The following is a 27622-nucleotide window of genomic DNA, read 5'->3' on the forward strand; positions in this document are numbered from 1 at the left end:
AATCACTTCTCCACCCAACCTGTAGGTGTGTCTGGGATTGTCCTGACCCAAGTGCAGGACTTTGCACTTGGCCTTGTTGAACTTCATGGGGTTTGCACAGTCCCACCTCTCCAGCCTGTCCAGGTCCCTCTGGATGGCATCCCTTCCCTCTAGCATGTTGACTGCCCGACACAGCTTGGTGTCAGTGGCAAACTTGCTGAGAGTGCCCTCAGTCCCACTGTCCATGTCACTGGCAAGATGTTGAACAGCAACAGCCCCAATACTGACCCCTGAGAGAGACCACTGGTCACTGCTCTCTGCATGAACAATGAGCTGTTGACCGTAATTTTGTGTTTCTGTCATAATTTTTTTCAGCTTTGCTATCGCAGTGGATTATTGCTCAATTCTTGCATGTGGCAAGGCAGTCAGATTTGATTCTGGCTTGTCAAGCTATGCTGTGATCTGAGAATTGGTGCTGACTCACTAGTCAGATGTTCTAAACACTACAGATGGACAGATGTTGGTCCTCAAAACTAAGAACAAGTTACAGCCAAAATGTAATCTGTCTCTTTCATAGAGAGTGACTAGCTATGCATCCTGATTATGCAGCAAAGGTCACCCTTTCCATGCAGTCCTCAAAAACTGGCTTCAGGCCAGGAAAGAAAGCTATCCTTTTAATACCTCTTAGATTGGGAAGAATTTCTGTGTGGAGTCAAAAAGTACCACGTGTCTCTTTACAGCCATCCCACAGGGGCCAAATTAGTTCTCTGCCACCCCATTCTGGACAGACAATAGATGATAATTGGGTTCAAGCCTAAAAGAGGCCAAGAAAAGGAAGGAAGCAATAAGAAAATGTCTTTCCTCTCAAAAGGTATGAGAAAGAAGACCCCTCATGTTTGTTCTGTGTTCTGGAAAACATTACATCTCCCTTTTTTGGCTGGAACTACATCTGTGTGACTCCTCAGTACTTTGCTGCTTCTTGAGAGGGAGCTGAATGGTTTTCTACGAATCTACTGAAAGTTTTTTCTAGCCCTATAGTTTTGTGGAAGTGGAGGAAGAGGTTCAGAGGAAAAAGATCTTTCTCTTGCAAGATTTTATGATAGATGATGCAAGCCACACTCAGCCCAGACAACCATAAAATCTTGGATCTAGTACTCTCTGGATTTTCACGGAGAATTTCTTACATAGGATCTGGGGATGCTGGTAGGACAAAGCCCCTTTACTGAGCACCAAGACATGCAACACATCCTCCTGAAGGGTGGAGCTGGGATCCTTACCCAGCATGTGGTGTTCAATACCATCTCTTTGTTTGAAGAACTGATTGAAGGTTGAGTTGTTCCTGTCTTGCCTGCCTGGGAGGAGTGCTTTCCAGCCCTAGCTTGAGCCAGACTGCAGCCAGCTGGGAAAAGACAGTAAGTATTCCTCTCAAATCTGCAAGAGGTAGCTGAGGGCCTTGTGCCCAATTCTCCCTGGAAATATTTCCCCCCCCTCTCTGCCAGAACTGCCACCCTGACAGCTCTGCCAGCAGCAGAGGCCTTGTACAAGCTCCTGGCACTGACTGTGCTACATCAGGCATCTTCACTCACAGCCCAGAGCAGTCTAGGCTCCAGCAGAAGCAATGGCTGAAGGGCATACACATGCCCTTTTTCAGTAGCAAAGAGACACTCTCTTGTGTCTGCTTGTCCTACCCCTTCCATGCAGAGCAGCAGGTGATGGACAAGATGCAGGATTAAAAATCCCTTGACTGTTTCTCATTCAAGAAAGCCTCTCTCCTGCATGGAAGGAATATTTACAATCCACCCCTGAGCATTTCTCTGAGAAACACCTCCTGGCAGTCTCACAGGGATGTTAATTGTCATACACCCCCAACCACCACCTTCATAACCAAGAATGGAGGTCTGTATGCACTACCTGCTTCAGTGAGGCACTTACAGAACAGGTACTCTCTTGTCTCCCACCAGACTTGAGAGATGCACCAAGCCGAAGGTGAAAACCCTTAACTGGAGTGTAAGCAAGTATGTGTAAGCAGATTTAAATTCTCTACAACCCTCAACAGACCCTTCCCGAAATTGTGTTGCAATGACATACATCTTTTTTCACGCCTGGTATTATGACCTGCTTTTGAGGTAGTGTAACTGAGGTTCTTGTTAATATATCCCTTGGGTGGACTAGAGTGAAACAAGACTAAATGACTGGTATGTATACACCAGGCAGGTTTATTTTAAAACAATTTCTTTGCAGTGGACAGAAGGTATTTAGATGTTTTGGTTCTTTTCTGAAAAAAAAAAAATTAAAATATCACAAGGAAAATACATAAGGAAAATAAAGAAACAGAAAGAAAGGACAAGAACAGATAGTGGAGAGGAAAGATCCAGTGAAAAGACTTGATCATTGCAATTTTGGTGTCCATGGTCATCACTCTGGTGGTTGCAGTCTTGATCCATTGTGGGTGGAGGTCCACACAACAAAGAGTTCAATGGGTAATTATATGTTCAAGCCTCCATGGGAACACCCTGATACCTCCCCTGGAGAGGGAGATACACTACCTCATGCAACACCGTGGAAATTAGTCAGGGTGGTTCTTCAGGGGTCTTTGATGGCTTATGTTGCCTTCTAATGGCACAACTGTTGTTTGGCTCTACTTCTTGCGACTGCATTGTTTCGTGAGTTATGCCGTATAAGAAAGGAGGAATACTCTCAGGTTTATGTGTGAACATCCCCATACCTCCCCTGGAGAGGGAGTTTTACATTGTTAAATGCAGTTGTGCCTCACCAGAAGGAAGGAAATTGGCATGATAAAAAGCATCACCCTACCTCCGCAGGATTCGCTAGTTATCTGCCTTTTTCCCTGACATGAAAACAATTTTAAGACATCAGTCCCACGTTATCATGAATACTGGCTCAACCAGCTCATCCAAGCAAAGTTTGCTCCATGACACCTGGGAAAACAGTGGACAAACCTGCTTCTGGGCCCTTTCTTTCTCCATGCCTAATATATCTAGGCTGCCAGCTCCCAGCTGCAAAGGGAGACCACTGTAGGAGGAACTATGCCAACTTTCCCTTGCATCTAACTGGCCAGTACCTCCAGTGAGAAACACTCACTGATCCCATGGAAAGGGTCCACCCTTGAGAAACAGCCTCCTCCACTGGCACCCCACTCTGAGTGTCCATGAACACCCCTCTACATGCATGCATGGTCCCCTTTGGAAATACCTGCCAGCATGCCCACCCTGATGCTGTGCAGAAAAGCTGTGCTCCCAAATGCATGTGGGCAGATGGGGAACAGTCACCCACGGCCCTGTGTGTGCTGGACAGGCACCCTGGGCTCTTTGTGTGAGCTGGAGCACCCTGCAGAGTTCTGAGCTCTTCATGTTGGGCACAGGCAGAAGGAAGGTGAGTCTCCAGGTTTTATTTCCCAGAAAACATTTGAGAACATAAGGAGCTTTTCTCAGCATTTACAGTGTCTTGTGGTGATGTTCGAAAGCCCACTGCTTACTACTCTGCAATACAGTAACCTTGTGACATTTTATCCACTTTAAAAAACGTCAAAAACTTATTTAGCTTCTCCTGCTGTATGGTGAAGACTTTCTACATAGACTTCTACTCTTGTGAGACTCCATCTGGAGTACTGGGAACAGTTCCAGTGCCCCCAACATAAGAAGGACATGGAACTGTTGGAGCAAGTCCAGAAGAGGGCCATGACATTGGCAAGAGGGCTGGAGCACATATCCTACAATGACAGGCTAGGAGAGCTGGGGCTGTTCATCCTGGAGAAGGTTGTGTGGAGACAACAGCAACCTCCCAGTGTCTGAAGGGTCCTACAGGGAAGCTGGAGAGGGACTCTTCATCAAGGACTGTGGGGATAGGCCAAGGAGAAATGGGTACAAACTGAAAGAAGGGAAATTTAAGTTAAATATTGGGAAGGAATTCTTTCCTGTGTGGGTGGTGAGACACTGGAACAGGTTGTCCAGGGAGCTGTGGGTGCCCCAGCCATAGCAATGTTCCTGGCCGGGTTGGATAAGGCCTTGAGGAATCTGATCTAGTGGGAGGTGTCCCTGCCTGTGGCAGTGGGGTTGGGGCTAGATGATCTTGAAGGTCCCTTCCAACCCTTAACATTCTATGATTCTTAATGAAACTGAGACATACAGCATGGAGTCACTACCTGTGGCATATGCAAGTGGACAAGATTCTGTATTTTCCTGAAAGACAAATTGCCTCTCACAGAATTACTGCATAGTGATTGAGGATTACATCTTGCTTACTATACGCAGACAGATAAATGATCACCAGGTACCACCAAAACTCTAGTTTTCCTTTTACTTGCAGTATTTTTGTAATGCAAAACAAGATAATGAAGGGTAAAGCCCTGAAGGTAGCAGGAGTAAGAGAAGAAGAAAATCCCCAGCAAAACAGATCTCCAAACAGTTTTAAAAAAGAAAAAGAGAGAGAAGGGAAGAGGGAGCAGAGAAGGGTGTCTTTACTGCTACAAGAGTGTAACTGACTGTTCTAATATATTTGCATGAATGAACACGAAAAGTAACTTTCATCTGAAATATAAGAGTTGCAAGTCTGGAGGACAATCTAAAAACCAGACAACTCAGAACAGAAGGAGCAAAGGAAGGGCAGCTGGCAGCTGTGTTAAATAACTGCCAATACGAGGCAAAACAGGACAAATTTATAGGAGGCCATGATTCAGGTTGCTTGGTCAATTGTAAGAGGAATTGCAATGAGTAATGATAACACTGTCTGCTTAAAATTATATGTGAAAGAACGAAGCTTCAGTTAGCACACAGTGCAGATCCTGCTCCTGAAGAAGGCAGCTACTGGGTGTTGCATGAATGGCTCCATGCTTTGGGATAGCAACCTACCCAGATTCTTGAAGTGAATACAGAACTATTATCTGTCTGAGTGTTTCTTGGATTTACATGGAACCATAACACTTTAGAGCAGTTCAAAGGTTTACTATGGTCAGTTTTCATGCTTTATCCTTACCCTCAGATTTCTTTCTGATATCCTGACAGATATAGATTTAGATATGTTAAATTTATTTCTTCTTCAGTTTTTCTACTCTGCAGGCATGGTTGCATTCATTGTCAGTCACATGGGGTTGTATGCAGCAGGACTATCCCCATCAGCTTTGGGGTAAGAAGTGTTTCAGTGCAGGAGAAATGTGCTTCCATAATCTTGCAACCTGATTCATTGGGCCAAATGTTGTTTTGACTTGCTGCATGCCATCTGACATCAGGTGCATTAAATGGAGCGAAACAGGACAGAACTGGCTCCTCACTATCAGGAAGAGGTGCAATTAAGGCAAACAAGATCTAGCCCTTCCCTGGTTGATCACAAGCCTAATAAATTATCAGAACAGTCTAGTCAGTAATGTATTTCTATGCCATGTTGTTTTGTTGCGTGTTTTTAAGCATGGGCATTCTCATTTTGGGTGGCATATACTGCATTTATAATAGATCTAAAGTATGGTACAGGTTTTGGAAGCTGGAGCTGTTCCTCCATTACAGGTTATTTCACCTGCAATGTAAAAAGAAACACAGAATTAGAGGCACAGTCACAAATTTTCTTTTCAGTCATTGCAGGAGTTTTTTAGAACTTTCAAGTTATCCAGTGATCAGTGTAGGTTATACTCAGAGCACCCTATCCAGAGCTGTCTGCAGTGCAAAATAATTGTATATGTGACTGTGCTTGCAAAGAGTATTGTAGAGTTAGTGGAAATCTTCCTCGCCTGAATGTCAATTACTTGTTCAGGAAATAATTCTTCAGAAATTTTCTAAATCATAGTTAAAGCATTTATTTTTGATATTTTAAGTTAACTGCTGTGAATTAAACTGAGATAAAACATCTAGACAGCTCTAGTAATTTCTAATTATTAGATATTTGAGCAATGTCCACACCATGGGCTGTTGGAATTTTAGTCTTGTTTGGAACAAAAGAAGAATTCCAATACAGTCTCTGTGGAGTGAAGGCACCCAGTTTTGGCAGATATTTGATCAGACATTTGGGAGAGGCCAAGACAACCTTCTGTTTCTGTTTCTGAGAGTCAAAGAAATCCTCAGGCTATCAAACAAGCTTTCATCCAATGCCTGCTACAGCTGGTGGATTTCAGTACTACACAGGCTGGGCCCACAGAAAAAGAAAACCATGTTCACCCAAAATTAATTGCTACTGGGTACTGCCACTACTACTTGCTTCTAGGTAGTACATAATCTGGGCCAGAAATGGGATGAACAATTATTTCTTAGATGTTCTCCCTAGGACTGCATTAACTTTTCTTAGCTTCTGCTTCATGACCTGTGGGACAGCAGATCAGCCGCAGCCCCTGTGTACAAAGGGATGTTCCCCTGATGTTTTCCAGGGACAGCAAATGATGTTCTGCTGCTGAATGTACTCCCACTAGTTTGCTGAATGTATTCCCACTAATTTCTCAGATACTAGTGTTTGGCAATTTGAGCTGGTGGCCTTTTTGACAGCCTATCATGGTGTCAGGTTTGAAGGCAATGTGCCTTCAGCCTTGCCAGTGGAGCTAAATTTATGAAACTTGTTCTGGGCATCTTACTTTGCTGTGTCAGCAAAGTTTGCTGTAGATCTGTAGGAGTATTCATAAGCATGTTTTTGAGTTAGGAATGAAAAGCTAATTACTTTTTCTGACCTCTCTTTGCAGCCATTGTCTCTTCCTCTTTTTTCTTCTCTTCCTCCAGAGCTTTAATTTTTGCATCATACTCATCAGCACGAGTCTTCCACTCATTTCTGTTGTTCAGCAGCCCATCAAGCATTGGCTGAATTTCCTCATGGAAGCGAGAAAATTCCTAACCAAAACACACCTGTCAGTACAATGCAGTGCAGAGGCAGTGCTTGCCTGTCATACCCCAAGACAGATGCTGACACCTCACATACAAAGCTGATGCTTTGGAGAAAGCATTAATGGCACAAAGGGACACTGTATTGCAATGCCCCAGAAAAGGGCAGATGTTGCCTTGTCTACCTGTGCCTCTCCCCAGGAGTGGTGTTGCTGGATCAGGACTCAGTCACCTGGGATTTGAACCCCTGTTGATAAGGATGGGGGCTGTGAGGGTGCACTTTGCTTACCTTATAGACAAATGTGCACACAAAGTCAATGAAACCCACTTGAAGCTTTGGAAGCTCAGCAGCTTTCCTTCGGTCCATCATGGGCTGTGGGAGGACACAAGTTCACCATGATTTATGAGAACACTTAACTGAAAAACACCTCTATTTTCTTCCCAAAACTGCCTTGTGTCGGCCTGGCAGTTCTGTCATGCCATCCTTAAAGACTGTCCGTCACAGCCTCTCCCTCCACTGCAGAGGATGAAGTGGGCTCATTTCCCTTCCCATTTTAGCAGAAAGTTTAGGCAGCATTTCAAGTGTCTATGGATAGGAAGGCGAACAACAAGGTTTCTCCTCATGCCTCTCAACCAGCTGCCAGAAAAGGTTCAAATTATAAAGTGCTGAAGAGGTTTTAAATTCTCTAAAACATGACTGAACAAGATATTCCTACGAGATCTTGTTGATTAGTATGTCACTTGTCATGCCACTGTGGATAAGAAGGAATGTGTGAAAGCCTACTTAAAACATCCCCAAACCACTCACTCATGTGGAGACCACATCAAGGAATGACTCCTGCCTCTTTCAATGTCAAGTTTACCTATTTTTAAAAGAAGTTAGAAATGCTCTTCTATTTACTAATAACTCCTTGACTCTATAAAATTTGTGTTTGCAGTTTTTCTCTTTATTAGAAACTCTCTTTTCTTCTGTGACTCACCTATTTAATTTTTCATTTTTTGAGTAAGGGACCTGCACAAAGTCTCCAGAGGAACAGTCACCCCTTGATAGTTCAACAGCACTGAACCCATCTAACTATATGGACAGCTGGACAAGAAGCACTGGGCACTGTCAGAGATGCTCTTCACTACTTGAGTACACATTTCTCTAATGGATTTTGGCAAGCATGGTGATTTCAGGCAGGACTCACAGCCCTTTGAGTGCAGCACTCTTGCAGTAAATCTGCTGAGACTAACTGAAGTGAGCTGCCCGGTTCTTGCTTGGTACTTACAATGGGCTGTTGCTGAAGGACGCTTATTTCTAAATCTCCTTGCTCCCAGAACTCAGCTGCTACCAGTAGAGCTACCTACATTGACAAGCAAAGAAAAAGAAAAGTTAGCACCAACATCAGCCTCATAACTGATGTGCTTCATGTCTCCATTCGGAAGGAGATCTCAATTCTAGTCCTTCTGTTTCTTCTCAACAAAACATAGCCCCACTCTTTCTCCTGTCAAGGGCAGCTGAGGAAATAGGATTGCACCTGTGTAGTGACAGTGTAGTGCAATAAAACTCAACAGTTTTATTGCACTGGATTTCATTAGTCCACTGCACATCTATTGAGAAACATTTCCAACATATTTGTACTCCCATCAAGGATTTGCCTATTGGTCACCTTGTGTGTGCCTATTATATTTTTTTTCCTGTTGTCTTTTCTCCAGGCTGAACAGGAAGTGAGGTTTTATTTCTTTTACCCTTCTTTAAATATTGGTGCTTATTATTTAGCAATTGCTCAAGTGTAGTTCAAGAATTAACTTCTAAAGGAAATCAACTGACTAAACTGCAGGTATTGCTGTAATAAAGCTAATGCATAAGTTACATGTAAAAAACTCACTGTAACCCAAAACTGTAAATAATTGGGGGATGTTGGCTTGTTTCTTGGTTTTTTTGTGGTTTCAGTTTCTTTTTTTGTAAACATGATTTTTTTACAGAGCTCACGACTATAATTAGAAAGATTGGTTAATCCATCAAAACCACATCTATTCCTTTTGGTAATTTTGGTAGGAGACTTTGTCTAACTTCTAGGCAGCTTGGAAATTGGATTACTTTGAAGTATAAGCTATAGAAATCTAGCAGTATATCAAGCACCTGACCTTACTCTGGACTTCCCAAGGCTTTGTGATTGCTGACAAGTCACAGGCAGTCATCATCATGGCCCTAAAAACAGGAAAGAAATTAATTTATTCCTTATTCTTGCCGGCTCAGTATCCTCATGCCCCAGTACAGTGTCAGGTATCCCCTAGCCCCTGCTGAAGTGATAGATGAAGAAAGATGTGTTTGTGTGCCTTGGCTCTGACTGGGATACTCATCAAGGATTGCTCTCTTGACTAAAATGGAATTGTGCTGGGGAACTACGTGCTTCTGGCACAAAGATGTTTGCTGCTTTAGTCGTTGCTGGGCTGAACTCCTTGACTTTGGTTCCCTCATGGGTGTGTAGCAGTGCAGTCTGCAGTGAGGTTGTGAGAGCACTTCATCCCCAGTGTAGGGCATCCTGCAAAGAATCTGGTCACAACAGCAGCTTTGTGCAACTCAGATTAGCTGCCACTGGAAAGAACATCTAATGGATTGGATGTCCCTCTTTGTGGCCTACAGGGTGGTCTGGTAGGAATATGTAGCCAGAAGGGATCCTGCATCTCCTTAGGAGTATAAGACCAACAAGACACTAAATTGGATGAAGAATCACTTCAGGTTTTTTTTTCCCCCAGGTTTTCTTCCCCCTGCTTCTCCAGAAGATCAAATTTGAGAGGCCTGTAATGTATCACTTGCTAACTTTGCGCTAAGTGCAGCACAAAGCATGTCCTGGAGCTCTCACCAGGTGTCCACATCACTAAGCTTTCCCCAGAGCCAATTACTCACATGACAACCTCTTTCTTTGTTGTCTCCAGAGACAGATACTCAGTCCAGGCAGTCACACTGTCATACGTCTTAGACTCATCCACGATCTTTTGAAACATTGTTCTCTTTCTTTGGGGGGAGTGGGGAAGGAAGGTTAAAAAAACACAAAAGGTGAAAAAGAGAAATAGCTATGAAACAAGAAAACAAATATGTTAAAAACAAGTGGCTGATCCTGCTATTGGGAACCTTGCCAGAAGGATTTCCACTAGTTGCTGTCCTGGCACTTACATCCTCAAGGAAGCCCCCAGCAAAACCAAGCAGCATCATCTGCTCTCTTAACTAGTGCAAATGCCTTAAAGAGAAGTATAGCGGTGAGACACGAGCAAGGCCTTGAAAGTTCAAGCTACTGCAAGTTATGTCTGCTGAGAAATGCTTCCACCTCTGTTTGCAGTACAAGTCATCTTCCTTAAATGTTAAGTAAACTGCAGAAACCCAGAGCTAGCAGGAGTATTTTTAAAGCTACTTGGCTTTACATACTTAGGCATAGTTAACCTTATTTATAAAATCTAAATATATATACGGAATTCTGAGGAATGGTTTATACACAGTACACACTTGTTTGGAGTGACATACCACCTGGAGAAACCTGATGTTCCAATGTTAGCAGAGAAGACAGTTAGGTCATATCACAAAGTGACTTGTGCATGTGTTCTGTCATCAATAATCCTGTGTCTTAACTGTAAGCCTTTGCTTGCAGTTCGTGGACCAAAGAGGGCAAGAACCAGTTTGCTCCCAGCAGCTGAGGAAGTGGTGATACATAGATAGATTGTGCCATATAGATACTGTATCTCCAGAGCAAGTGTTGTGGGTATTCCAACCTCCCTCAAATTCTTCTTTTGTAGACTGTTTAAATTTTGTGTAATTATACTGCAGTGCAAAATGCAGAAGCAGTCTCTGGTCTTGACACAGTATTTTGAAAGTACATTTTGAAAGCTCCTTGCTAATTACACAGTCATATGTCACTGAGTTTCAGCCTGATGTCCCAGAAAGTTAGCATATACTGCTCCAAGATTTAGGGTTTTTTGGCCCTTGGGTGTGAAATAGACTGTGAGCTGGATATTTACCTACAATGAACTACTTGTTATTTGTCATGCCACCCTCACAGAGAAGTTAGTATGGTTCTGGCGAGTCCATTTGGCATTTATGAATAATTTCAGTGCTGAAGTTGTCGGTAAAAAAAAGCAAAACAAGTCCTGACATTTCTTTCCACAGGGGATCACATATCCCCACCTTGTTGGAAATAGAAGGTTAGAAAGCCATGTATATGATTTAATTGAGTAGAAGTTCAAAATTCTTTTGAATTATTTGAGTTCTGCCACCAGCTCTGAGGTCAGTACAAAAGGCAGCCTCCCAGGGCCATGAAGAGACCTGCTGCACAGGTCGGGGGCTTTCAGAGCAAAGCGTCACATTTGGCACTTTGGAAAGTGCCAGCTGCTTTCTGCCTTCCACACACGGTGTGCATGACTGACTTACTTGAAATAGAGTGCCAGGTCTGTTGCTATAATGGCAATTTCCATCAGGTGAATCACGTGCTCATGCTGTCTGCGGTTGAGGTTCTGACATATATTCAGTGACTGAAAAGCAAAGCAAACGGAGTTGCAAAATCCAAGCTCTGTGTTGTTATGAGTTCTTGGCCACATCCCTTTCCCAAACATTGACTTTTTTGTTCTGTCAATAGTTCAGCTTTCTCCCCTCAGGTGCAAGGGGTGTGAACCCTGTTCATCGGATGTGGTGCCGTTTCCCCTTTAGCTCACTGAGCAGGGGAAGGGTGTTACAGTGTCAGCTCAAGCCCTATCCCCTGACTCTACTGCAAATTTGCCTGAAATTAAAAGTTAGCTATGGGAAGGCATCAGCCTTGGCCCTGCCAGAGGGGTTACAGTAGGACAATGCTGTATTATACACATTCCTCTGGAGATAACAGTGTGGCTTCTGAAGAAACCAAATCAGAAAGCCTATACGTTTTGGTCCTGGGTGAGCATAGAGTCCTTAAGCACTGAGGCAGCTCCAGTTTCTTGGCATCCAAGCCAGAGATAGGTCTTGCTGACAGCCCTGTTATTAATGAAAAATTTCCCTAAAAGTAAATTATTCATGCCCTTATACCACAGTTCATTACCAACCTCCTCAGAGAGCAAGAATTTTCCAAATTCCAAGTGATGTCTCTCTAAAATTGAGGATCCATGAAGTTTAGCTAAAGGATTTTGAGATCTGGTTGCATAAAGGAAAAATTGAAGATGTTAGTGTAGCACTTAAAAATGAAAAGTAGTGTCTTATTTTGTATTTCATTTCTGTCACACACATAAGTTCAATTCTTTTTAAAAGGCTTATGAGTAGAGCTTTTTAATAGGCAATTACTTCAGTCTAATAAAACTTCAGTTTTGTGACATTTCTTGGAACCCTTCGGACACTGTGTAAAACAGTCTTCCATCTACAAATTTCACCCCAAATGTTCTTTATGACTGCAGTGTAATTACTCAGCTGAATTCTTAATTCTGTAATTTTCTTTAATTCCTGAATAACCAAATGCTGTTATCTGGTGATAGGAACAGAAAAGCCTGCAGTCCTTGGACAACTTCCTAGCTGAAGAGCAAGACCCTTTTGTATCAAAAACACAAGCCAACTTCACTTAGCATTTTTCCAAAGCTCCAGAAAACATAAGACAATATAGCCAGGAGGCATTGCAGAAGAGTTGTCATCTGTAATGTGACTACTTTAAGTGAGCAGCAGAGTCTTGACCAGGCCACGAAATTATGCAATTTTTTATCTGTAGCTAATAACTACCTACTGAGAGCAGCACTCTCACAGGTGCTTTGTTTCTGTAAATGGTGAGGGCAAAGCCGTGCTTTCTCCGTAGAAGCATCAAAAACCAGTCACCTTAAGTCCAGGATGCTTCTGTTGGCATTCTAAGTCTCCTGTAATGCTAGGGATACTAAGTGTCTGCTCTGTTCCTGTTCCACACTGTAATTAATGGTAATGCAGACTTTTCTTTAACCAAAGGAGGTTTGCTAGGAGGTAAATTAAAGAAACCCCCAGAGAGCACTGCAAATTTTCCCCACTGGCCAAAGCATAAGCCCAAACACTCAGCAAGCTGAAAAGCAAGCTAATATGTAAAAGAAGGTCGTCACCCTCGTGTATTAAAGAGAGCTGTACTGGAGTTTGGTGTGATCACAGACTGATTCCACTCCAAGTAGGAGCAACAGAAAGTGGTTTGAAGTGGTAAGAAAGTGCTTACTTCATTTGGTAGAGGTTGTTGGTTCCCCTGTGGTCGATGTCATGGCACAGAGCAGCTGTTACCATTGCAAGGGCTTCAAGGTCTGTGTAGTAACGCTTCAGTTTGCCAGTCTGGAGGGAGAGAATTTGCACGCCTACATGTAAGCATCTCTTACAGGAAAAAAGTACTGAGTGGTGACTGCTCTATGCTGGGGATGTCTTGGCAGACTCCAGGAGAACAGAAAATGTTTGTGAACTGAAGGGCAATACACAGCACACTTAGGTTAAAATGAAGAATCAGCTGGAAACAAAACATTTCAGTCCTGGACAGGCACATCTGTGGTGTTTATGTGCTTGATGCACACCTGCAATGTTGGCTACCCAGTGCTATAGAAGCCTTGTGCTCTAGGATGCACCCAGGCTCTCATAAGCACCCCTCTGGGTTACTGGGCACAAAGTACTGTGTGAACAGGCTCTGCATCTTTCTGGGCAATGTGGTTGTCAAGCTGAATCCCTCAAAGGATTGTCCAGTCTGCTGTCAGATGTGTGGGCAGATGTGTGACAGATGTTCAGAAAGATCTGCATTCGCTCCTGGCTGGTCAATCCCTGGCGTGGAGCAGCAGTCTGACACACCTGTTTTCCTTGTTGAGGTACTGGTTGCCCTGAGGCTCTGTGAGAAATGGCACTTGCCATGTTCACACTAGCAATAGACTTACACCTATGTCTGTCCCAGATGGAAATGGAAAGCATGAAGTTGTCTCCATCCCAGACAGCTGACTTCAGTCTGGCTCTTACTGTCAGAATCTATTGGAAGAATAGAGGTCCTGTAGTCTCTCTCCCCTACTCTGCAGAAGGATTTGATCTGGAATCTATTCAACACCATCTCTAACTATGAGAATTAAAGCATTACATTCATCAGCCAATATTGACCAAAGCTGGCTTTATGTGTAATGCAATGTCTCTCACATCAGGCAAAAGGAGACCTCATTTAGCAGGACTTGTGCTAGGAGTGGCAAACCTTTTTCCCTCACCAGGGCTCAAAGGGAGCCCTGCCTATTTCCCAGGTGCAACAGAAGACCTGCTGTAAATAAAGCTGTGCTGCAGAATTAACTGGGGTGGGGTTACCTTACCATCAGGAGAGTGAACATGGTCTGTGCAACATTGAAGCCATGACGCCAGTTGTGGTAGGTTATCTTCCGGTAGCCTTTACTGACAGAGTACACAAACCTTACCAGAACCTGCCAATGGAGAAGAGGATGTTAGTGGCTTCCCTTACAATATTGTTAGAGTAAAGCTTAGTGGAGAGCAAAAGGAGAGACCAAAATATAACTTTCTGCTTTCTAATCTCTTTCTTCTGTAAGGGAAGTAAACTTGCAGAGATGCCTGAGGGATAAACAAGAATCAGCAATGTCTGGAGAGAAACATATTTCATCTTGCTGTTTGTGAACTTATTGAAATTTTGTGTTTCTCTAGGTTGTCACTCATGCCACTCATAAAATTCATCCCCTTGTCTTGTGATTTGTTAATACTGGTATCTCTCTTCAAGAGATACGGATCCATGGATGTAGAGATGGGCTGCATTTGTACCACCTGAAGAATTACAATATAGGGCATTAAATAGCAAACTGGTTTTTTTTCCCTCTGCAGTCTACTTCTCCATGTGTACTACCTCTTGTAGCAATTCAGGTTTTCTCATTAAAGACCAAACTATTTATGAATGAGTATCCATTTCTTAAAATCTCAACTATAAGAATGACTGCTTTTCACACCTGTACCAGGCGTCAGTTATTCCGGAGTAATTGCTTTGAATACTTTTGACAATGACATACTACAAGTAAGAAGCACAGAGGTAATTCCCATTCACTTCCCTCCCAATTTCTATCCTGCCTTTCCAGGGTGAAAATTCTTCCTGCAGTTACCTCCAGATCCCACTAGATGGAAATCAACTTCACATGATGTGCTGAGAAATCCTTCGGGGAGCAGCAGAGCTGCTGAAAGGCCAGTTTCACAATTCCTATCGGGTTTTGAACTGCAGAGGTCGTGAGTTCGGACGTCAGGGGTTATGGGGTCCTTGTTCCCACGGGGTCAAACCATTCCTGTCTAGAAGTTGGTGCCAACTGCGCCAAATGAAGGCAAATCCATGTGTGCATGGGGATGCAAAACAAAGGGACCTGCCAGAGTGGGTTTCAGCATGTCTTGGCTGAAAGCTGTAGGGTACACACTCCGGCAAAGGAAACAGGCACACAGGTGGGCACTCCCATGTTGCTCCTGGGGACTGTGCTTTTACACTGTGGCTGGGAGTGACACTGGACACGGAAAGTGCAAGCAACTTTTTGCAGGGTCCACCACCCATCCATGCACACCTCACAGCAAACCCACACCTGCAGCAGCCTGCCAGGAGCAGCCCCAGCACAGGTAAGGCTGCTGCACACCCAAGACCAGAGATCCTGGCTTTTGCCAACTCATACCTCCTGTGGGATCTGGAACTTTTTCACCACTCCAAGCTCGTAGTACATCTGAATGCCACATTTCACCAGCTCTAGCTCGGTGCAGTCAAAATCAGAGAACCTGAACTCATAGATTTCAAACTTAGTGGGTCCTGGGAGTTCTTCTTTCTGTAAGAGAGGTGGGCTGGTTAATTGCTGTGCTACTTATGTAATCCTTAAGATTTGCTTAATAAAAATATATCAGTCTGATACTGCTTTTCTTTTAGAATATAACACATAAATAAACTGAAATTAAGTTTTTCATGAAAAGCCTATTAGTGGAACAAGAGGGAGAGCAGGTTTGGCCAAATGCAGGAAATATTGTTTATTTCTTGTTAAGAACTTGATGTGATATAGTTTGAAGGATCAAAATGGGGGAAGGCTCACAGCCCTCCTTAATTACTATGAAAAACAAAATGTATGACAAGACAAGGTGGCTGATGTGTTTCCAGACAGACACTGAACCCCCTGAGATAAAGTGGCAGAGAGCAGGTACTCCCCAGAAGCTGGGGAAGGCACTTGCTGAGATATGATTATGGTAATCTCAAACTCACACAGCAGAGGAGGGAAGAGTGTGCTTTGCCCTTCACCCTTCACCAGGTAACAGCATGCCAACACTGGGAACTCTTCCCTACAGCTGTGCAAGCAGTATTTGCTTGCCAAGGCTGTTCATTCCAGCAGCGAATTTGTTCTTACCAGAATGCTTGCCAGCTCCTCTTCGTCACACTCACTTGGCTCCTTCCCCAGCTTTTCTCTTGTTGGCTGCAAAGAGCATGGGTGTGTTAAGCAGACAACTGAACCCCACTGGACTTTGCACTGGGCAGCTTTGGGGCAATCTAGGGCAGCTCTCATATGCAAATTGTGCTTCCTTCCTGGACCTTACTTCACTTTCTTGTCTTTCAACACATTTTTCCTGGTAGCATTCTCCCCTACCTCAATTTTGTTTTGTGTTTCCCTCACTTGCAAATGTCCCCCTAGAGGCAGTATTGCACTTGGGTCCTCTGATTTCACATCCTCAGCCCTGAGGAGGTTTTGAGGAATAAATCAGCTTCTGTTCCACAGCTACAGCCCTGCCCTGAGTAGCACCTATGTAAGCCCACTTCCAAGGCTGGCTTTGCTGAAGAAATTAGAAAGCCCATAATGGCGCAGTGTGCCTAGGTGGAAGGCAGACCACAGAACCAAAAGAAAGACCCATTCTGCCCCTGTGCAGTGACTAGGATCCAGATGCTGCCTCCACATTGTGGTGGCTGTGAAATGGGGACCTGTATCTGTGCCATAAGTCATCAGCCAGGCCACTACACTTGGGTGTGTGCTTCACATTGTGAGGCATTACCAGAATTTCCTGGATTTCATCCTTGTCACATCTCACGTGGTAGAGCACCATGTCCTGAGCAATGTCCTTGCGGTTCTCCAGCTTGTTCATCTTATCATATGTGTCTGTGTTGAGTACAGACCAACCCAGGAACTGTGTCAAGGACTTGGTGAGGGGAAGAGAAGGAAACAGTGAAATAGACAACATCTGTCCCTCAAAGACCCAGAAATATGACACCGCATGATACATTTTTAAAGAAATACAGGCTTGATTTTGGCCACAATTCTAACAATGAGCAACCATGTCTTTGCTCCCAGCTGTGACTTGCTCCTCAGCAAAGAACTCCCCAGCTGTTGAATCTGCCCAGGCCTTGAGAACATGCATGCTGTGGAGGTTGAAGGACCCCCAGTCCAGGTCAGGGTACAGAAAACTATTTCTGTGTTGTTGCAGGTATCTCCATACCTGTGGAAAGGTTTCTGTCACAACAGTGACAGCAGGGCAGGAACCTTCATACCAAAGGAGAGCAAGGTGGTCTCATCACCTCTCACATGTATTTACTCTCATCCTGTGTTTGCTTTCAACTTATTTGCTGTCCAGTGGCCAATTCAAACTGATTTTTTTTTCCACAGTCTTTTTGTTTGGTAAGAAAAGTCTATTCCAGGAAATGTCCTGATTGATAATATGCCAAGAGCTAAATACTTACATTTCATTGAAGCTAGCATAGGAGCATTTCTAAGCAGCAAGGTCTTTAATCACAGCTGCTGTTGGTAGATTCAATAACTGGCCTCCCTTTGTATCCTAGCTACACAGATAATTTCTGTGTAATTTTTTTGAGGGACTTGCCGAGCCAGTGAGACCCAGATGCCAGGTGTGTGAACACAGGTCAGAATGGTTGTGTTGGCACATAGCAGCTGCTCATGGCTAAGTGTCCAACCCAAGAGTGCTGAAACAAAATCACACGAACACAGATGGGCTTCCCATACCAAAGTCTCCCTGTAGTTCAATTAATTGCTTTCAAAATTTTCAAGCCAATGTATAACATATCTCTAAGCAACAAAGATACCAACTTAGATGCAAAACACTAGGGATGCAGGTGTACAATTAGCAATAATGACATCTTCAACCATATTAATTACTTCCAGCAAGAAACTATACCTCCATGAGGGTTTCATCCTGTTCATCAAATGGTTTCCCATCTTTTCTGTTATAAAATGTGACAACGCCAACAATTTCTTCCCTTTTATTCACTATTGGCATGGAGAGAACATTTTTGATAGTCCATCCTGATTCATCTAGAGGACCTTCCTTGAAGCAACAGCAGGCAGAAAGACATCATGTACTGAATGTGTTTTCTAAATACATGAGCACTTCAGTTTTACAATAAGACTACAGTCAGGAGAAGTATTTATATGCCTAATATTGACTCTACATTACATTTCTGCAATAAAACAGTTAAATCCTTGATAGAATTGGAAGTTTTCACCATACCTGAAAGTTAAACATCTCATCTGCAGCAGCATTCATAATGTTGCAAATCTAGGGAATCATACAGAAGAAAAAGTATTACTGTATGGGAAAAGAGAAGTTTAACTGCCAAAACAAAGGACCGAATTGCTGAGAAAGCAGCACAAGTATTATTTCCTCTCAGAAAGGCTTGATGAATCCTAGGTTAAGTACTCACAAATCCACTTTCAGCCACATAGGCAGGCAGTCCAGTAACTAGCGCCCAGTGATCCGGGGGAGGATTTCTAACGAAAGAAAAATGTATAAGTGAAATTAAAGATACATGTTTACTGAAGAACAATCACAGAGCTGAAGTGTGTCCAGCTGATTGTGTAATCCAGGTTTACACCTGGAACCCCCAGTTCATAAACAGTCCTGTTACTTTCAAAGGATCCATGCGCACAAGCAAAAATTTTCCACCTAAGTAAGTACTTTTCCTTCAAGGATTCAAAACAAAGTAACTGATAAAACATCACTCTGCAGAGACATAATAGAAAGTAATTTCTGGGAGTGAGGGCAATTCTCCAGCCCTTCAACAAAGAGAAAGATAAAAGGAGATTGCTGGCTAAGGATGTCTGCCAGCCTGAACTTTGAACACTGCTGTACCCAGAAATGGGGCCTTTTTTGCAGCACATGCACTGATGTAAAGCAGTGTGACCAGAACTGGGCACTTGCCTAAGCTGCCCAAGGCTCCTCTGAAAAATTCAGTGGCAAGAAGAGAGGGAGTTCACAGAAAGAGGGAGTCCCAGTGTGTCAGGAGGGGAGAAAGGGCCAGAGGTAGCCTTCAGTGATTGATGGATTGGAGAGAAGCAAGGAAGCCTCAACACAGGGGCATCCTGGGTGGGGCTCACCCACTGACACAGGGAAGGCATGGAGGAGAGTGATGCCTCAGCCTGGCAAGGAGAGAGGAAAACTGCAGGCAGTCGAAGCAGCTCACTTCTGCCTCTAAAAAGAGTCACTGGTTGCAGTGAGTTTTGAAGCCAGACTTCCAAGTCAGGCTCCCAATGCCCTTGAAGAAATCTTTATCCCCTAGAAATATGAGTTGAAGCACCAACTTACATTCTAACTCTCTTATATAGTCTTCTATCAGTCTTTTGGCTTTCTCCACAGGGATGTCTTTAAACCATGGGGAACCTTGTTTTTAGCTACATCCTGTGTCAGTACCTAGCATGCAGGGACTGGGGCACTTACGGAATAACTTTAATGTCTTCTTTTCCATGTAATATATAATCAATGACCTTGTAAAAGACTATTTCCTGTAAGTAAAAAAAAAAAAGAGTGGTGTTAAAATGAGTGGTGAGCCAATCCAGCCAGACAGGAGAGAGTTAAACTAATGTTGTTTTCACATACCCTGCCATCCGGGGTTCGAGGTCCCGAGTAGGGGGGTACTTCTCCCAACAGGACTGGCCACATGTCAAAAAATTCCTGGTTTCAAAATTAAAGAAGTAGTTTTAGAGTAGAAAACTTCATTCTGCCTTGAGCCTCAAAGTAAACATTGCTCTACCATGCTGTTTTTGGTGTCATGTAAACAAGGCATGAAATAATAATAATGCCTAGTAGTTCAATAATAGGCAGCAAAATGATACCTAAATATCCAAATCTGGAAGTGTGAGGTGCGTTATATGGCTGTGTATGATCATATACTGTCTATGCACAGAGTGCTGATTCATTCAGTGAACAGTGAGTACTTGCTGTACTCAGAAAGGACAGCTATGGCAATGTTTTTGTGTTCTTTGTTTTCCAGAGTGTGGCCAGAGGCTGACCTACTGCTTGCCAGATTACAGAGATGAGATATTTCTTTTGCTTGTTTTTCTTAAGCTACTTTATAATGTTGATCAAAATGTCTTAGGCTTACAGTAATGATTTTTTAATACATCTCTTCACAAGAAAATATGCTATAAGAGCTCTGTCAGCAAGTTGGTCAGCCTGACTGTGGGATAAACAGGGCTCCACTGGCAAGGATGCTGTTTAACCCCCACATAAAGTTAGCAAAAAGTGCTTTACAATCACACCAAATCAGAGGTAACATAGATCTTTTGGGCTTGTTTTCATGAAACCAAATTTCATCTAAAAACCTACATATCATGAGTGGATGAATCCTTGTGGAAGGTGGCTACTTTGTTGATGGGGGTTCCACAGGTGTCTCACTATACTTCTGATACCCACAGACTTTTCTGTGCTGCAGACTTCGACCAGGATTACCAGAGCCAGACATATCTTCCCCTCCTCTGTTTTCCCAACCTCAGACAGTCCCATTCCAGTGATAAGCCCTTCCCCTTTCCTCTGTTTTCCTCAACCCATTATCTTAATGTGCACAATAAAGAAATGCCAGCCAAAGAAGGAATCATGGCTCAACGTTAGCTCACACTTTTACTGCCTCAGTAAAACTTATCTCCACACATAGTGATGCCTGATGGGTTTTTGTATTTTTTATTTTACTTTTATACTCTCTTTATATATATCCTTTATATATAACCTTTTACCCTTCCCCGTTCCTGCACTTTTCACTCCCTGTATCTTAACCCTACATTCTATCACCCTAGTACCCCTTGCCCTGCTCAGAATCCTTTGGGAAGACGAAACAAACCCTCAATCTCAAAAGCATGACGCACAACCTTGAACAGAGCCCCCATCACTGAGACATGTTTTTTGTAAACTAAGTAGCAATCTTTTGGGGGGGGCAATTTTAATAAGGGGGCAATTACTTTATTTGTTAAACTTCTTGTTGGAGACTTTTAGATAGGTATTCTAATCTAGGCTGTCTATAAATTGTATACGGGAGATATCGTCGGGGCTTTTTGGCTTTTTAGCTTTTGGGGCTTTTGAGCTGGCCTTTGGGCTTGCTTGTTCGTCAGTGCGCATCTGGGATCCTATTAAACCAAGGTAAAACCCCTATCCCATACTGTGTGTCTGTGTCTAAAAATTTTTCTAGCAATTTAAGGCATCAATAGACCATCAGTGGATAACAGCAGTCAGGGAGATGCACAGCAAACATGTGAACACTCACCTTCTGCTTTGTCATGTCCAGGAGACCAACCGAGTACCGATCACAGTTCAGGTAAGCCCTCACTGTATAAAAAGCTTTATGGAACTGCCTCTCAATATCCGTCAGTTCCTCGAAAACCTTGTTAGCTGACCACAAAAGCACCTGCAGGATAAAGTCAAAATGTAAGCACAGCCTTTCTTGGAGACATGGACTTCCCAAATGTTGGGATACAGTACCTGAAAAGTGCAAGAAACTTACACTGTTTGCTCATACTGGGAATTACTAGGGAGAAAGAGTCAGGTAATCACAGAGTGTAATGTCAAATTTTACCAATACAGCACAAAAAAAATTAGTAGTGTCAGGCAAAGAGCTGTCCCCACTTAAATTTTATACCTATGTGTAAAATTTTGCACCCAAAACCAGTTAACACCATAAGTGCTGTAAATTCCAGAGGCTGGTGTTTGAAGTATCAGAATTAATACTTTCCTCAAAGTCTTTGTGGAGTTGTTTCATGTGTGCATGATTTTTTCCCCCATCTTCTGCCTACTCATGCACCTTTAAGAAAACTGTTGCCATTAGGCTGCTTCATTTGTAAAAGCAGAGGTTACACAAATATTGCTCTGAAATGGTAAGGAAGCCATCTACACCCTTGCTTAGCTTAGCTAATGCATGTGTGCCTGTGTCTAAGTGTTTGTGCCTTGCTTTCTGAGCCCAGGAGATGTGAGGAGCCATGCTTCAGAAGCACTGAGAGCTGCCACCTGAAGCAGACTGGGCCACACTCTGAACAAGAAACACATGGCCTCTATCAAAGTCTGTCTCACCTTTTCACTGAGCACTAATAGATGTTTTTGAGCAATTCTGAGCCGCATTGGTCACTGTTTCTAATCCATAAACTGGGACAACTCTGCCACTCGTATGAAGTATGAGTCATTCAATGTCAGCATCCCTCAAATAGGGTAGCAGGGTTGTCATACAAACCATTAGATAAAAACAAGCAGCAGCTTAGATTTTTGGCACTTTACAGTGTGCAATAATTAATGCTGAAAGCCACAGGCCCAGTGAGAAGGACTGAGAGAAACAGCTGAAAAATGTGTAAGTCAATGAATAATGTAAAAAAGTTGGTCATAATGTATGATATGGTCTCCTAGTAAGACTCTTACACAGTATCTGAGCACAAGCAGACTGATCTGTCTTTGCACAAGCCATTTTACCCACACTATCACCCAGTCTTTGCTGATGGGATTTGCAATATTAAAATCCTAGACCACTTTTGAGACTTTTGAGTGAGTCATTTGCTCACTCTGTACTTCAGTACTTAAACTTCTAAGACAATGACTACATTAACTTTCACACAGCCCTTAAGACCTATATTAGCCAGACGTTTGGCAATTGAACTATTGATAGAAGTAGAGCAGCATGTCCTGCATCTTGTTCTTGCTTTCCTCCCTTTCTCTGGGACCTGCTCAGGCAGCACCAATACATGAACCCAGGACTCCTGAGTTCAGTCCCAGACCAGGAACATTAGGCCTTCCACATTTTCTGTCTCCATTTTGTCTTCTAGCCCTTTTTTTACCTTGACTAGTCCTATTGCTAAGCTCTCAATAGGCATAATCCTTTGCTAGTTCTACTTTAGTCAACTATTCATCATTGCTGATTGCTGTATCACTGGACCCTCATTCATGTTTTTGTTTACTGAAAAAAATAGGCAAAGCATAATGAAAGTATAAATTCTGTCCCAAAGCTTCAAAATAAACGTTCCTTTTGCATCCATTTCACTAAGACAAGCATTTATTCTCCATAGGAACCCCACTGGAGAATAGAGCATGGCTGCAATGAAGCACAGATCCAAATCCATGTCCTCTGCAACAACAACCCTTGTGTGCTGCACAAAGTGATTGAAAGGATTCACATCTATCCCGATAAATCAGAGAGTCATATTGTAACCCAAGTAATGGAAAAGTATGGCAAAAGAATTATTTCAATCCAGAATATCCTAAACCCCTAATGTGCATTCCTTTCTACTGATGGAGGCCAATACAACAGGCATATGGACAACCATTTTATTGGCTCTAAGAATAAATACAATAGCACTTTTTAATGATAAGGAAAAAAATTCCCCATTCTTAAACATTTCAGAAAATCTCTTGGTTCTGCTCTCTGAAGTGATTACATGATCCAAGAGTGTTTCACAGCCTCAAGTTAACAAAAAACATTGGAGGCCAGCCCTGCTGAAACTGGTGCCACTGCATCAGGTCCTGCAGTTTCACCAACAGCAGCAGAAAGAGACAGTAATGAAGGACTCTGAGAAAGGAGCACTATCTGAAAGAAGCTGAGGGCATCTTTTCCTTTCTACTCTTCAGGAACAAATCTCTGAAAAAGATTTCAGGTACACCTCTGAAATCAGAAGAATGCATTAATTTTATTTTGAGATAGCCAATCTACATTTTCACTCTTACCTGGCCTCTTCGAGTCTCACAGTTGTGAAGATAACTCAAGTGATAAATTTTCAAGTTCAAGGATGCAAAATTCAGATACTTCAGAAAAAGCTGAAAAGGCAAATTGTGAGATTGAATTGAAGGCAGTAGCAGCCTCATGTATTCATAACACTGCTTTACAAGTGTCAAGGTAATTTCCTGGGATAAATGCTTTGCTTTGCACTGCCATGACATGAGGCTTATTCCACTGTATCTTCCCAGAAAGATCTGAGATAAGCATCCTCATTATAAGCCTCTTCTATGAGAGCCTGAATGCTCTTTAGGGAAACTCACACCAGTGGATCTTCACTAAAGCAGACATCCCTAGTGTTAATGAATCTCTGTTACATGACAAAAGTAACAAGTCTTTGATAGGAATTCAACAGCTGACCACTTACTGTTTCATCAGAGCTGGTGAAGTGTGGGCCGTTCAGCTTATTTATAGCCACAATGACAGCAACCAAGTCTTTGCCATTCAAGATGGGTGTAGCAAGGATGTTTTTTGTACTGTAGTCGGTGAGCTCATCAACAAATGGACTGAACTGGGCACACTGTTTAATAGAGAATTTACAAATAAGCATTCTGCACAATGTGTGTAGTCTTAAAACCAAGTCAAAGCACAGCCCCTCAAAGTAAGCTGCCGAAGGAAAGTTTTGCTTAAAAATTACTGAGGAAGAGAAATTAATTAGCAGAAAATTGTACAATGTACAGATGATAAAGCTAATATCAAGAGCAGAAGCTGTGGGTTTTTACTGCAACATGTGTGCTTGTAACTTTCTGTGAAGATCTCGCAAATCTTAAGCTTTAACACATCAAACTCTCTCAGAACAAGAGGGCTTTCCACTGGTCATTCTTAGATCAATGACATTCTTCATAGTACCTCTTCCATCCCTTCCTCTGACTTCCTGTTAGCATTGCAGAGTGGGTAGAGCCAGATGGCACTGCACAGACACTGTGTATAAATCAGTGTGGTCACTGGCAAGTTCACTTACCCTCATTTTTCTTCTGCTTTTCCCTGGATGATGAAGCCTGTTGTCAGCTTGTTGTCAACTACCCCTAGTTTCTCATGAAAAGCAGACAAGAGATGGAGCAGGGAGGGCAGATGACTAGTTGGCACAGGGCCATATTGATACTATCATCACCTGCCAGTGGGAAGTACAGGTGACCAAATGAGATGGCCTTGCTGACCAAAGATCTTCTCCCTGCTCAGGTAAATAAGTTGTCATCTATAAATCTTCCTGTTTGGGTTAGAAAAAGTCATACAGCTCTGATCATTTTCAGAAGGTTGTACCAGAAAGAATGATCACTCCCTGATGCATCTTCTCCCCATACCTTCCCCATTGCTGGCCTTTTCTGCCAAATGGGGCAGACCAAACATTTAATCTCTGGGTCTTCTTCAAAGGAGTTGTCTTATGGCATTGGCTAAAAGCACTAAAGTTGGATTGCCACTTAGTTTACAGCACTGAAATCCTCCCATGTATTTGGAGAAACAACAGAAACCAAACAACTTTAGCAAGTTTAAGTCACATTCTGATAAGTGTCCCAATACCACCGGCACCACCAGCAAAAAAAACCAAAAAACCCAACAGGTTGCAGAACCAAAACAGTGTCTCAGTGTGTTCTGTGGAAGACAAGAAAGATTTTGCTGAAGGGTTTGGATATGCCTGCACTGTGCACCAAATGAATGAACAAACAGATGGTCTCTTTGTAACTAGCAAACAATAGATGGAGTAATCCCAAATGCCATATTTGGGTCACATGGATTTTAGTTTTATACCTATGATTAGAACAAGCAGATTGTTATTCCTGCCATCCAGGTTTACGTGACTGAATCAGAAGTATGGGGAGTAAATACTGTCATGAAGGAATAAACATAAAACATTGAAATCCCTCAGATCCCTCCTGGTATTGCAGTTTGCAATGTTTGCTGAAGGAGCTTTTTTGGTCAAATCTTGTGTCTTGCTGTTTCTGATGAAGGTCACCTGTGCACAGGCTGCAGTTAATGCATGTGCTCTGGGCTTCACTCCCTCCGTTTGATAATAATGCCTCTAAATACCCTTGGCTGAAGCTTCATCACAGCAAACATTTTGAAAGGTCTTTTGCAGTGGAAAACACTCTTAGGACTCACCATAAAGGATTTCTCTGTCTTTTCCACTTACTCATAGAATATAAAACTGTGTGGAAAATTCCATGTGCAGATCTGACTCCCTCCCTCCCCCCTGCTGGACTAGATACAATTTCTTTTTAATTAGACAGGCAAGGTGCAGCAGTGCACTGTTTGCTGGCATTAAGACCTAGTGTAATCTATATGCTTATTTTCACCCCACTCCATAAATGAAATTGGAAGCAACTTTCAGACTTGGTACTTGTTTCCAGTGCACTGCTACTACACCACAAGAGCTTTGGCCAAGCACTGAGGTGTGCTGCTTCCTCTTGACCCCTGAGAGCCTCTCTTCTGCCCAGAAAATGAATAAACAGCAAACATACCTCATGGACATCCTTGATGTTCATGGTTTTCTTGGTCTGAGCAACATAGCCCACAATGCCTATGTCCAATGGATAAACAATCTCACAGTCTGGAGAGACCAGGCATTCCTCCAGAGTGCTTCCCTCCTGGATGTTGAAAAGCCTTGTTGCCAGTTCAGGAGTGCCATTTCTCTGCCTGTACATGAAAAGACTACAGCGATCAGCATGAATAAGGGATCTGATTCTTCTCAAGGTCTTGAACACCACTTTCTCCATGTTGATGCTTTCTTGCATGTCTTGAATCAATTCAAAAAGTATTTCACTCTCATTGTTGTCCCAGGACTCTGGTTTTAATTTCTTCTCAAAGTACTGCTTGGCAAAAGCAGGGTTGCCATCAAGAAACTTCTCCACATCGTCTTCACTAATGCTCATTGTGAATGCCCTGGACCTTGTGGGTAAGTAGTGGTCCAGAGATGTGCAAGCAGCACTCTAATTTCTCATGTATCTCTTAAATTTTTTAATAGAAGATGCTGCTTCTGGAATGACGAAGTCTGAGGTATCCCTGCAAAGAGAGCTTGTCATCAGGAAGATGTATTCCTTTATAGTGCCGAAGGTGAGTCTGGGAGGAGAGATCTTCTCAACCAAACAGATTAGATGACCTCTACAAGAGCTTTGGGTCAACTTTCCTCTTCTTAATCTAACTGCAAACAAAAACGGAGTGCTCACAATATCTGAAAACACTCTCCTTTCTCTTGATAAACAGAGCACTTACTGAAACAATTCTACTGAGGCAGCAGCAACAGGGAAGGACTGCATCACTAACATTGCAATAAGCTCTTTAAAGTCTAATTAAATATATACTGCTTGGGCCTAATCCTTGGCTAACAAGGTGAGCATCTTATTATTTCTGCTCTCCCAGCTCCCAGCAGTAGTAGGAAGTGCATGCTTCACAAAAGACCACAGTGGCCAGAACAAAAAGAGTGAGGTAACGCTGCTCTTTCAGGACTCTCTCTACTTTTGCATGGCTCTGTAACAGCTCCTGTAAGGGCTGTTCTCCAAGGGAAGCACCAATCCTGAATGCTTTAGTCCAGGGCTCAAACTGAAACAATTTGCAAGGTCTACTGTCTTTGTTTCTTGCTAATAAGAGCCACAAAAGAAAATACACCTCTTAGTGGTGTTCCTCTAGGAAGGAATCTGGAGCGCTTTTGTCTGGGATTGCTGAATTGAAGCACTCTGAGGAAACATGGGAAGCCCTTCACACAAAACAGAAAAACAAACACCAAAAAAACCACAAGCAAACCAGGAAGGTAGAAATATTTCCTTTGTCACTATCAGTGGAGAGAGGGGGAGAATTATGGCTGTGACAAACAGAAGATTTTTCACATCAGTAAAGCCACAATGCTTGCAGGTGAGGGTCAGTGTGATGCTGGAAGGCAAAGTGCCATGGGGGCCATTACTCTTCAGAGGA

General features: G+C 42.9%; 1 protein-coding gene across 1 annotated transcript; it reads right to left on the minus strand.

The window, feature by feature from the left end:
• Nucleotides 1–4282: 4282 nt before the first annotated feature.
• Nucleotides 4283–26758, minus strand: PDE6B (phosphodiesterase 6B). Its single transcript, XM_085042304.1, has 22 exons — nucleotides 26176–26758; nucleotides 24087–24239; nucleotides 23671–23760; nucleotides 21236–21376; nucleotides 19579–19653; nucleotides 19420–19484; nucleotides 18407–18473; nucleotides 18214–18261; nucleotides 17881–18030; nucleotides 16747–16890; nucleotides 16110–16175; nucleotides 15396–15542; nucleotides 14058–14165; nucleotides 12950–13059; nucleotides 11838–11925; nucleotides 11194–11294; nucleotides 9682–9789; nucleotides 8919–8982; nucleotides 8060–8134; nucleotides 7078–7161; nucleotides 6641–6797; nucleotides 4283–5505 (listed from the first exon to the last, which is right to left on the minus strand). The coding sequence occupies exons 1-22, from the start codon at nucleotides 26584–26586 to the stop codon at nucleotides 5447–5449; spliced, it is 2511 nt and encodes an 836-aa protein (XP_084898430.1). The 5' UTR covers nucleotides 26587–26758; the 3' UTR covers nucleotides 4283–5446.
• Nucleotides 26759–27622: the final 864 nt, after the last annotated feature.

The sequence above is a fragment of the Lichenostomus cassidix genome, chromosome Z (assembly GCF_008360975.1).
Source record: "Lichenostomus cassidix isolate B80296 chromosome Z, HeHo_3.0, whole genome shotgun sequence".
Classification (NCBI taxonomy): Eukaryota; Metazoa; Chordata; class Aves; order Passeriformes; family Meliphagidae; genus Lichenostomus; species Lichenostomus cassidix.